The sequence below is a fragment of the Paroedura picta genome, chromosome 1 (genome assembly GCF_049243985.1).
Source record: "Paroedura picta isolate Pp20150507F chromosome 1, Ppicta_v3.0, whole genome shotgun sequence".
In the NCBI taxonomy this organism is placed as follows: domain Eukaryota; kingdom Metazoa; phylum Chordata; class Lepidosauria; order Squamata; family Gekkonidae; genus Paroedura; species Paroedura picta.
This window is the reverse complement of record NC_135369.1, coordinates 201,664,184-201,676,369: the sequence shown is the minus strand read 5'-3', so window position 1 is coordinate 201,676,369 and position 12,186 is coordinate 201,664,184. Positions and strand designations below refer to the sequence as shown.

General features: G+C 43.5%; 1 protein-coding gene across 1 annotated transcript in view; it reads right to left on the bottom strand.

Moving 5' to 3' along the window:
- The window catches only part of KMO (kynurenine 3-monooxygenase), a 34,451-nt gene extending 23,392 nt beyond the window's left edge, over nucleotides 1-11,059 (bottom strand). The window contains exons 1-6 of the mRNA XM_077316793.1: nucleotides 10,858-11,059; nucleotides 7,518-7,587; nucleotides 5,525-5,622; nucleotides 3,829-3,918; nucleotides 2,308-2,356; nucleotides 754-841 (exon numbers count right to left, since the gene is read on the bottom strand). Of these exons, the coding sequence (XP_077172908.1) occupies nucleotides 754-841; nucleotides 2,308-2,356; nucleotides 3,829-3,918; nucleotides 5,525-5,622; nucleotides 7,518-7,587; nucleotides 10,858-10,911 (449 nt within the window). The 5' untranslated portion in view covers nucleotides 10,912-11,059. The remainder of the gene's footprint in view (nucleotides 1-753; nucleotides 842-2,307; nucleotides 2,357-3,828; nucleotides 3,919-5,524; nucleotides 5,623-7,517; nucleotides 7,588-10,857) is intronic.
- Between the last annotated feature and the right edge of the window lie 1,127 nt (nucleotides 11,060-12,186).

The following is a 12,186-nucleotide window of genomic DNA, read 5'->3' as shown; positions in this document are numbered from 1 at the left end:
TTTCTTATTTTTAATATTGTATGGGGCCTCAAAACCTGGAAGGGGTCCAAACTTCTTTGAATCTCTGAGTGGGCCTGTCTTAGGCTTACAATAGGAAATAGGACTGGATGGTGTGTCCACTAATTCATTATAATTTAGAATACTTTTTTCGAAGCACAACAATCCCCCAGTTTATTTATTTCTAACGAATCTTAACATCCAAAAAAATTCTTCGGCCACCCCGAGTGTCCAAGGTCCAAAACCAAGACTTTCCACTTTATTACAAAGAGATTACACCAGGGGTAGCGAATGCTGGCAGGGGCTCATGGGAATTGTAGTCCATGGACATCTGGAGGGCCGCAGTTTGACTACCCCTGGATTACAGCATATCGTCTGAAGTTTACCTGACACTACTGAAGATAGTGTAGACCAATACAAACAATTTTGTCACCCGCAGAATAAAAAAAGGTAAGCTACATGTTGGCGGTTAAACTGCTGGCAAAATAAAACTTTCTTCTCCTGTGGCTTCTCTGGTTTGCCCATCCCTACCAGAACCAGAACAGGGCTTAGGGCTGATCCTGCGTTGAGCAGGGGGTTGGACTAGATGGCCTGTATGGCCCCTTCCAACTCTATGATTCTATGATTCTATGAACAGCAGACGAGATGGTAGAATCACGGCAGGATGCCCAAGCTCATTGGGCAAAACGAGGTGGCTGGTTTGTTTGGTTTCTGATTAATTATTAGATTGCTCAGGAGGGCCCTGTTATCCGTTACCCTGTGAAGGTCAACGTCCTTGTCTCCAAGTTGCAGCGCAACAGTTTCTGTTCAAAGTACAATTTGGCATTGGGGTATTTCTCTGCAGCTGTAGAAAGGAGGGCAAAAATAAGTATGATTTTTGCATTAGCACAAATATTCAGGCAAGCATAGCTGCTTCATCAAACTACATTTTTTCTTTAGAAATCTTTGCAGTTATAACGTACCAGAAATCAGAATCCAGTAGTAGCTTTAATATATATACGCTTATGCTTATATATTCCTACTGTTATGATGGCCAGTTCATAGTCTGAGGAAGAGCGCTTGCACTCGAAAGCTCACACCTTGAATAAATCTTTGTTGGTCTTAAAGGTGCGACTGGACTCTGATTTTATTGTGCTACTTCAGACCAACACGGCTACTCATTGGAATCCAGCCTATAGAAATGTATTAGATGCAATCAATCAGCCACTTTTACCATACTTTATGAGATGCTACATGTCAGTGCTTTGATCGGCTTTGTATGCCATCCAACTCCACCAGCATTAAGGTATTGATACAGATTTGGGCAGAAGAAGAGCTGGGATTTTTTCATACCCTTTGAGACTCCTTTGGGCAGATAAAGCGGCATATAAGAACCAACTCTTCTACTTTAAATTGTTGTTTGATATTTGGAATCAATCAAGCGGGAAGGAGACTAAAAATTGCAATCTGTTTAAAATCGAAAATAAGGAAGGTTATAGATACAGGTTCAAATCAACCAGAATTCGGCAAGATTTACAGTGGAAAAAAAGGGAGTGCAGAACAATCTCTGGACAGCTCAAATCTCATCAGATGTTGGATACTGGACAGCTTGGGTTCTGGTCACTCCCAAGAATTCAGGTTACTCCCAAGGGTTCTGGTTACTCCAAAGTCCTGATACAGAGGCAGAAAATGGTCAACCACTACTGAACAATGTCTCTTGAATTGAAAAGCCTACAGATGGCTTCCTCAACCAGAGTTTCTTGAAGCCTTGGGGTTTACTGACAGCCCTGCAAGGGTTTCTTGAATGGATGGGAGTTAATTTTTAAAAATATTTCTTAAATTTGTTAAATATTTGTCGACCTGCCCCCACCCAATGGCCGATGATGGGCCAGGAGGGGGTGGAAAGAGGAGGGACTTTGGTGGACATGTACACAGCTATGCTTTCACATTTTGCACGATCGCGCCACTTCTGGATTTTCTCAAAGCCTGAAGAACATTTCAGGGGTTTCTCAACGGTATAAAAATGGTGAGAGGCTGCCAGAGTCACCATAATTGGCGTCAGCAGTAATTTGACAGTACTATCTACCACCAAGTTGAGGAAGAAATCATTTGGAATCATATCTGCTGCCTTTGGCAGCAAATCCGAAGCCCCTCTGCCACACACAAAATGTCGCATCCGTCTTCCCTTTAATTTTAAACAATAAATAGCATTATGACCAAATCTGGTCACAGTTCACTTCTATTTTACTGAAGCTGGTGTCTCAATACACTAGATTCTTTTAAAAACTGGCAAAATGAAAAGGACCAAGAATTTTCAAAAGGCACACTTACCAGTGAGTAGTTCCTTGTTTAAATTTGCTCTATCGACAGAGAGAATGTACTAAAAGGAAAAATATATATATATACTAAGAATATTTGGGTCTGTGTTTTAAGTGTGGATGACCAAACCAGTGAAGTCAGACTTGTTCTCTAAATTCCCAGGAGTTCCATTTTAAAGGCTGAACAGCATATATATATATTAAAATTAAAATGCAAATATTTATTATCAAGCGATCATTCAGGAGATTAAAAACAATATTAAAACAATATTGAATGTACAGTCTCAATAGTTGCACAAGGCATGACCATAGGCCAAATGCATTTCAACCCAGAGGGCCTTCCTCAGTGGTCCAATAAACTATTTGCACACATATAACAGCACAGTCTTACAATGGCACCTGGTTGACGCTCCCAACAACATAGAATAATAATTTCAGATGTGGAGGTCACAATCAAAAATCAAAGTAGTCATGAACCACCATTCTCTCCAGGGACAAGAGTCAATCCTGTGCATCCTCAAGTATAAACCAAAAGAAAGTGATTTAAAGCAGTGGTCCCCAACCTTTTTATCACCGGGGATTGGTCAACACTTGACAGTTTTACTGAGGCCTGGGGGGGGGACTCTTTTGCTGAGGGCCGCCACCGCCTGAGCCCTTGCTCTGCTTGCTTTCCCGCTGGCGCCCCTGACTTCCTGCCGCCCACTCGGGGCACTGCCAGCAGCAGCTGTGCAGTGCCGCACCAAGGGGGAGCCCCAGTCATGGCGGCCGCTGGAGAGCACCAAAAATGAGCCGGCAGCAGAGTGGCAGGGCAGCACCCAAGGCAGCAGCCGGGGAGGAGGATGAGGAGGATCCGCAGCCCGGTACTGACTGATCTACGGACCGGTACTGGTCCCTGGACCAGGGGTTGGGGACCGCTGATTTAAAGGACTGTTACACCCCAGCACACCTTCCTAACTGGAAATGTCCATTGCATCTGTCACATAAATCTAGGGTTGTGCACTTCGGTGCAGTTTGGCCGCCTTGGCGAACAACAAAGCCCGAGGCGGCCAGCACCATGGCATGGAGAGGAGGGGCGGTGGCATGCCAGCTGGCGGCCACACACAGGTGTAGAGTTCCACTGTAGAGTCCCCTCCGCACTGCAGGGCTGGCCTCCTATATGCCGCTTCAGGCTTCGGTGATCACTGAGGCGGCCGAATCGCGCCGAACTGCACAACCCTACACGGATCCCTAGAATACTCTGAAGTTCTCTCCATGTCCTCAGCATTCATTTACTATTTATTTATTTATTCATTTATTTATTTGATTTCTATACCGCCCTTCCATATGGCTCAGGGCGGTTTACATACAACATCGTAGGGGGATACATGGAATGAATCAACATTCAACATAGTCAATATACAACAATAACAATCCAACAGTGGTTCTAAACAACAACTTCAGTGATAAAGCTTCTATCTACGTAAGAAGAGCTGGACATAACATATGAAAAGCAGCACTAAAGCTTATGTTAGCCAACAGCCCGATTCCCGGATACCTGGCTCTTTGTTCCATAAGGAATCGAATACTGTTTTCCCGAAAGCGTGTGAATCCTCCTTGCTCTCATTGGAATGCCTTTGCTCACTATCTGAAATCCAAAAGGCAGAAATGGTTAGTTTTTCTTAACCCTATATAGAACCCACACCTCACCTGCTGTTGAGTGTCCTTTTAAGTGCATCCTTAACAAGACAAACAGAAAAAGAAAAATCCTGGAGCTTTTGGAATCCTCTTTTGGCCCTAGCATCAAAATTAGCCACATGTAACGAGGCAGGGACATCTTGCCGAGAAAAGTATAAATCAGAATGAGCTGCCTTAGTTTAAGAATTCGTGGGGCCTGTAGCACCAGAGCCAGTTTAAGAATTTGCAGGGCCTTGGTGGGATGCGCAAGTGCAATACCCTAATATCTAAGAAGTCCTTCACACTTAGGCAACTTGTGGTCTACATACATGCTCATTAAGCTATGCACATGCTCAGTTACTAACAGAGCATGTGTATCACTCTTTTCCCATTCTCATGGTCCACAAGCTGCATAAGGACAAAGACCCCCTAATAATCCCAGTGTGAAGGTCCCTTACCACATCGCAGGGGGCCCAGGGGGCACATGCTACATGTGCTACTAGAATAAACTGCCTCTGGTAATGTGATAATATGGAACAACACACAGTCCCCCACAATGTTGTATGTAAACCGCCCTGAGCCCTATCGGAGGGCGGTATAAAAATCTAAGAAACAAACAAACAAATCATTGGGAATTAGCTGTCCCAGGCTCCAGTAATTGTACTCAGTGTGTTCCCATGCACACTGGAACTGGAGACTCAGGGTGCTGTAGTGGTGTGACTGAGTGTCGGACTAGGATCTGGGAGACACAGATTAGAATCTCTGCTCTGCTGTGAGGTTCACTGTGTGATCCTGGTATTCATCCCTCTCTCTCTTAGCCCATGCTAAGATTTATGAATGATAATATAATGGAGAAGGGGAGAACCAGGTATGGCACGCTGAGCTCTTCGGAGTAAGGGCAGAATAAACATTTACAAAAGGAAGGAAGCAAAGAAGCAAGGAACATAGCTGGGCAGATATTGGAGTACCCCCCCCCCCCAAGTGTGAGTCCCATGCTGAGGATAGCTGAGGTTATTCTTGAACAGGGGGTGAGCAAATATCCTAACAAGCTGGAATGCAAAGGGTTGCCAGTATAAAACAATCTAACATAAAGGATGAAGTTCTGAAGGCATCAGAAAAATGGAGATGATTGGTTCCACCCATCCCAGTATTATCTGTTCTAAATGACAGAAGCTCTGCAAAGGCCTTTCCCAATCCTTCTACCTTTCAACTGGAAATTCCAGGGAGAAAACTTTGGATGCTAACCCAAAACCTAATCATACCCCTAACCCTAATCCCGGACCCAAACCAGAACCCTGAAAAATAACTACTCTCAATTAGATTTCATATGCAGAAAAGGTGAATCTAGAAGGAGTCTGATAAACTATATAGCATCATCTTCTGCTGGGGATGAAATAACCTTCCTAAAAAAAACCTTACACACACACAGGTTTGTTTGAACGGTCCTTGTCCATACTACAAAAGTACCATAATGCTGTTTGCTTAGAATACTTGTTTTTCCCTCTAGTTACCTAGAAATCCAATACTATTCAAATGACCGCAGTGTGAAAAATAATTAAAGACAGCGACAATCTCACCTGATCTTCCAGTCCAACGGCCTTGAGGGCTTGCCGTCCCCTGTGAGACAATGCCAAATTAATGCTCCTGCCACGTGCCAAGTTGGAAGCACGAATATCTGAAATGAAATGAAAATTGGTCCCTTACCACCTCCCTTTTTTGCGTCCTTCGAAAAGCAGAACTGAAATGTTGGTTCTGCACCTCAATTTAGATAAAGCTGTATTTAGAGCTGTATTTAGGGACGCCAGTTCCCAGGTGGGACCTTAGGATTCCCAGGAATCAAAGTTCATCTCTAGCCTCCACACAAGGTGAGTATGTCAGTGATACCAGATAGTCCCTCCTAGGGATGCGTGCTTCACTGCCTGAGCGATCACTGAAGCCTGAGGCGATGTGTAGGGGGGCCAGCGCCCCTACGTGCCGCCTTGGGCTTCAGTGATTGCCGAGGTGGCTGCATTGCGCCGAAGCGAACATCCCTCCTTAGAAAGGCAGGGCACTATAAGCAATTTCAGAAGTCAGTAAGACACTGACCCTCAGTCCCAACAACCAATGATTTTACTAGAACAAGAAAACACTGAACACAGATAACCAGAATTGTTGAACTTATATACATTCTCGAGCTTCTTGCCAAGACGCACCATTGGTCGTTAACGGAGGCCCATGATTGGCCCATAAAGTCAGTTTCTGATTGGCTGCAAGCCTGGGACCTGGGACTCCCAAGCAAGGTTTCAGGATCCCAGTCTCTGCTGCCTAGTTCCATGTCCTTTTGCGTCCACAGACACAACAGTAAATGTTAGTTTTAAATCCCCTGTAAGTAAACAAGAATAGGCTTTTTGACACCTGTAAGATTTTGTTCCTTCCTGACATGACTGATAATGTGGCCAATTTTTGGTAATGTGCCACAAAGCTGTGCCAACAAAAGGTCATGGCATGAATTTTTAAAATATGTATTCTCAAATTATTCTTTTGTTATTTTGCTTTAGTCATATTTATACTTTTTACACTTTACCTGGTGCATATTCTAATTTTTAGATTGATTGATTATAAAACTGATTTAAAAACACATGAGAATTGTTCAAAGAAAAAGTAAAGTACATGTTTCTTTTTATTTTAATAAACATTAATGCTGTCTCTCCAGCATGTTCCTGAAGGCAGACTACAATAATGGCAGCAAAACAAAGTCAGCATTAAAACAAGCAACTAATAAACCAACCAACATTAAAACAGTCAGGCCATAAGAACATAAAAAACACACTGAGCAGACTCAGATGTGGCAGAGCTAGGGATGCCAGTTCCCTGGTTGGGACCTGGGGATCTCCTGGAATCATATCTCATCTCCAGGTGGCAGAGATCAGTTTCCCTGGAGAAAATAGCTGCTTTGTAGGGTGGACAAGACAGCATTATACCCCACTGAGGTCCTTCTCCTCCCCAAATCCCACTCACTCCCAGCTCCACCGCCAAGTTCTCCAAGTATTTCTCAACCCAGAGCTGCCAACCCTGGGCAGAACCAATGAACTCTGGCCCAGATGGAGACCACGAAACTGATTAAGAAGGGATCTCCTGGAATTATATCTATCTCATCTCCAGGTGGCAGAGGAAAATAACCTTTTGTTAAAAGCCTAGATTTTAAAAAGGAATGTTTAAGCCTGCTGCCTAAAAGAAAGTAAGGTAGGCACCCATGTGAGCCTCACAGGAGTGGGCATTCCGAACCTAAGGCACCACCACTGAAAAATTCCTATTAAACGTAATGCAAAGAGAACTTAATTGATAAGGTTTAAGACTATACACACACAAGCAATGTATATTAGAAGTCAAGGCACATACTTAGGACAGAATAGTATGGGGGATATGGAGGCCACCCACAAGCCTCCAGATGCTTAGGGATGGGGAGCCACTGGGTAGTAGGGACATTCCCCCCCCCCCCCCGGAATTACAGGTCATTTCCAGACTAAAGAGATAAATAAATAGGATTTTAGTTATTATTCTAAGACTTCAAATATTCTGAAGATCATGTACCTTGCCTTGCTTCATAAATTTCCACAGATAACCCCTTCCTTGCAAAGAAACAACCATTTAGAGCACCCACCTGCAAGAAAAACAGCAGAATCATTTAATGTAATTCTTTGAGTCATTTTTAAACCACCTTTTTCTGAAGGACTCAGCGGCTAACAATGACTGCTAAATACAGTGTCCACTGTAAAACAATTAACCCAGTAAGTGTTATCAAAAGCCCATCTGTTCTATGGGCTTCATTGTTGCCCCATACAAAATAAAAGCACACTTATGACAAGTCCCCGTCACACTTCCCAATACTGAGGTAAAAATTTTCCTCACAAAAAATAAAAATACTGTTCCCACACTGACTGCTTCCCAAGTAGCTTGGTTTCTTGGTTGTAGATAATGAAGCTGGCTGTCCCACCCTGTCACTGACAGAAGATCTGGCTTTTAACTCAGCCCTGGAACACTAAGGGAAGATGTAGGAGCAATCTTTTCTACACCTCTTTTGAATGGCACTAGAGATGGTGGTAAAGTAAAACCAAAGAAAAGATTTTATTTAACACCCAAGCAAAGTTTAGATGGCATGTGGAGTTAAAATATAGAAATTCAAAAAAAAAAAAGAGAGAAACTTTGTTGAAGAAATTCAATAGTTCATTAATTTTCAGATCTTACGTACAGGCATTTGAGAGTTACAGAAGTTTTTTCCTTGGTTTCTTGATTCTTACTAATGCAGGGCTTTTGTTTCTGTACTTTCCAAAACACTTCAGTATTTTTCTTTTTGAGTTCCCTTGAACTCTCCTGGTTTTCTTGAAGGCTGGTACCCTCTACCAGTACTCCAGTCTCCCTTCCTTAGAAACACCAGTTTCCTTAACTCCTGAGGAGTCCACAGCAGTATCTTTCCACACCTGACCAGAGAAATGCACACAGCTAGTTTCCCCTTTTAACTAGGAAGGGATTTTTCTTCGCTCCCTAGAAATTTCTCCCCTTTCCTTTGACCTGCTTGGGAGTTTCAATCCAGTACCCAATTCACTCTGTCAAACACTGTGCAATTCTAATATGTGCAGAACTGCTTTCAGCTTATGCTGAATCCAGACTATTTAGCCAAAGTTGTGTCTTCTGACTAAATTTTTCTCAGAGTAGATGTTTTAGCAACTAAGGCTCATATTGGTCTTTTCTCGAGGGTGCTCACAGGCTGAAAAAGGTTGAAAGGTTTAAATCAAAATGTCCACAAGACATTTAGATACTAATTTAGGAAAAGTGGATACTACTTGATTTTATAACTATATAAGTACATACTAAGGCCCAGCATCAACATACCCTGAGGTGGGGCACTTGGCAAGAACTGGGGATTCTGGTGGTGCTCATGTGACTCCCTGCTCATACATCTTCTCTGATGCCTTCATCACACCAAGGGATGCCACTTCTCATGTGGGACCCAGCGATCCCTTGGTTTTATAACTCATCTCTAGGTAATGGAGATCAGTTCCCCTAGAGAAAATGGTTGCTTTGGAGGATGGACTCCATAGCATTACACTCCTCTGCGGTCTCTCCCTGCTCCAAATCCCATCCACTCCTGGCTCCACCCTCACAGTCTCCAGGTATTTCCGTACCCACAGCTGGCTCCCCTAAGAAGAGCCTAGAAGTGGGTATACAAGGACCTTGAGCACTCTCTGCCCATGCCTCCCCCCCAAACATGAAAGTGGCCCTGTACGTATTGATTTAAATTCAAGTAGAGCTTTTATTCAACCTGAGGTGGCGCAGTGTAACCCAATGGTTTGGATCCAACCAAGAGTGTCCACTCATGAACAGCATTTATGTCTGCAGAATGTGACTCCCCTCCCACTGACAGCAATGCACAATGCTCCTTGAAATGCTGTTCCTGGAGGCGGGGAGGGGGGATGGACATTGCGATAAACAGAATGAGAGGAGAGCTTAAGGTCTGCCACAGGTGGGAGTAAGGAGTAAATAAAAAACTGCTACCACAATCATGGTTCCAAGTCAATATTTTTATCATTTGTGAAAATTACAAAGATTTCATAAAATTTCAGCCAGAAGCAATAGAACAGAAGCGATAGTCATGGGGTGTGTTCTCATTTAATTGAAAAATCAATTTCCTTATTCTTTGGCTGGTCGAATAGGCAGAATCCTAAAACATGCATAATGGTCAGTTGATTCATTGAAAAACGGTAGAGCAGTGTAAGGGAAAAGTGGCAGTAAGAACATACTTTATGTAATAAATGTATGCAGAACCCTCTGGGAGGGAAGGTGACTAAAGAGGTATTTCATACAAGGTAAAAAAGGCACAGCCTGAAGCTGCAGCTAGCTTAGCCCAGAAGGACTCCAGCCTTTCTATAAAGCTAGACATTCACATTCAAGAAAATCTTGAAAGGAAGGACAGATGATGACGCACCAATGAGCAGAGCGGCTGTTTGATTCATCTTCAAGGGGCTGGTTTGACAGGTCGGAAAAGAGGCCTGAACTATCAATTCTCATTATACATAGTGAATTCATGTTCCACAACACTAGTTCTTCTGAACAAAAGAAGTTTTAAGTTTATAGCTATTTTAATAAATATAAGAGTCACAAGGTGGGATCAAACTGTCAAAAATGTGAACTTCCCCAGTTCCTTAATTGGGGAAAAAAGTCTTTGACATCCCCCTTTGAATTAAGAAGAAGAGTTGGTCCTTATATGTCACTTCTCTCTACCCGAAGGAGTCTCAAAGCATCTTACAATCACCTTCCCTTTTCTCTCTCCAAAAAGATACCCTGTGAAGCAGGTGAGGCTGAGAGAGCCCTGATATTACTGCTTAGTCAGAACAGCTACATCAGTGCTGTGGCAAGCCCAAGGTCACCCAGCTGGCTGCATGTGGAGGAGGATCAGGGAGTCAAACCGGGCTCGCCAGATTAGATATCTGCACTCCTACCACTACACCAAGCTGCCGCTGTTGAAATTACAAATGAAATGGAAGTTGCAAATGAAAACGAAGAAACAACCCCTGAATTGACGCCAGATGAGATGCCTGGTTACAACACAATATTTCATGAGGCAGTTTGTAAAGAGTTTGACACTGAATGCTAGGCCACGACTGAAATTTTAGAAACAAATTGGGGCGGCTAATCCAGTTTTACTCCCAGTAATCCAACTAAGGTTTGGGTAGAACTAAATTTGAGTCCAAAGGCACCTTTAAGACCAACAAAATTTTATTCAAGACTTTGTCTCAAAGGTGCCTTTGGATTCAAACTTTGTTCTGCTACTTCAGACCAACACGGCTACCCATCTGAATCTAAGTGCTGGGTGGAAACTAGGCAGTGTTGTACCCATGGCTGTCAGACAGAGAATAAAATACTCGATCCTTACCAAACCTCCTCCGATAATGGCTACCCTTTTCTTCAGTGTATTGGGAGGGTCCATTCTTGGGATCTCTCTTCAGCCTTTGTTACCGCCTGCCTCCAGGAAGACAGAATGTAAATCTTCAGTCCCCTTGCCGTAATGAGTACGCTTGTTGCAGAGGGGTGGGGAAAGACTCAGTCCACAGTATGTGACTTCAAGGGTCAGTGTAAACAAAATAGTTCTGAATCTATGACAGTTGCACACAAATTGCTTAATGGAACTTGGCAGACAATGTTATCGGAACTCTAGCTGATAGGAGTGGTCACTGGGTCAGCTTGCTGGCTTTTGAGAATTGCACAGAAACATCACCAGCGACAACTCTTGCATTTCACAGTCTTTTGATCACAGTTCACAATTACCTCTCTCTCTCTCTCTCTCTTTGAATGTCTACTGCAGGGGTAGTCAAACTGCGGCCCTCCAGATGTCCATGGACTACAATTCCCAGAAGCCCCTGCCAGCAAATGCTGGCAGGAGCTTCTGGGAATTGTAGTCCATGGACATCTGGAGGGCCGCAGTTTGACTACCCCTGGTCTACTGACTGACAATTTACTTTGTGCATCTGATGAACTTGGTTTTATTCCAAATCAGGACATTTTTTTTTTGAGGGGTGAGGAACACAAAGCCTCCTTGTCAAGGACCCAGCCCCATTCCTATGTCGGGTGCTATCTTTCTGCACCCCAACCTTGATGACCCAGGTTAGCCCAATCTTGCCAGATCTCAGATGCTAAACCAGCATGGCCTTCAGCCAGTTGGGTGACCTTGGGCTGGTCACAGTTCTCAGAACTCTCTTAGCTCCACCTCCCTCATAGGGTGTCTGTTGTGGAGAGAAGGGAAGGCAATTATAAGCCACTATTCTTTCGGGTAGTGAAAAGTGGGGTATAAAAACCAACTCTTCTTGTCCTCCTCAGCATCACTCCTGATTAGGACTTGGATAAGAGACCTCCAAGAAAGTGTTAGTGGAGTTCAATTATGCAAAGGGGGCTAAAGATACAAAGGCAATGCACCCTGGACTCTTCTAAAGAACCTCCTACACCTGAAAGCTGGGATTCAATCTGCTTGGTTTCACTTTTCAGCATCAGAGAAGCATTTGGCCTGTGTAGCCATAGGGAGAGATTTCCAAATTAGCGATTTAAGAATGTTTTGGAACCTGTCCAAGATGAAACCAGAGCATTGCTAATTAATTAGCAGGCAGGGAGCAACTTGGCGCTCCCTGCTTTTTGGTATAATCTATTTAAGGGCACGTGTTATGTATGCAGACAGAATAGTGCTAATGTAAACCGCTATGCAAATCAAGGC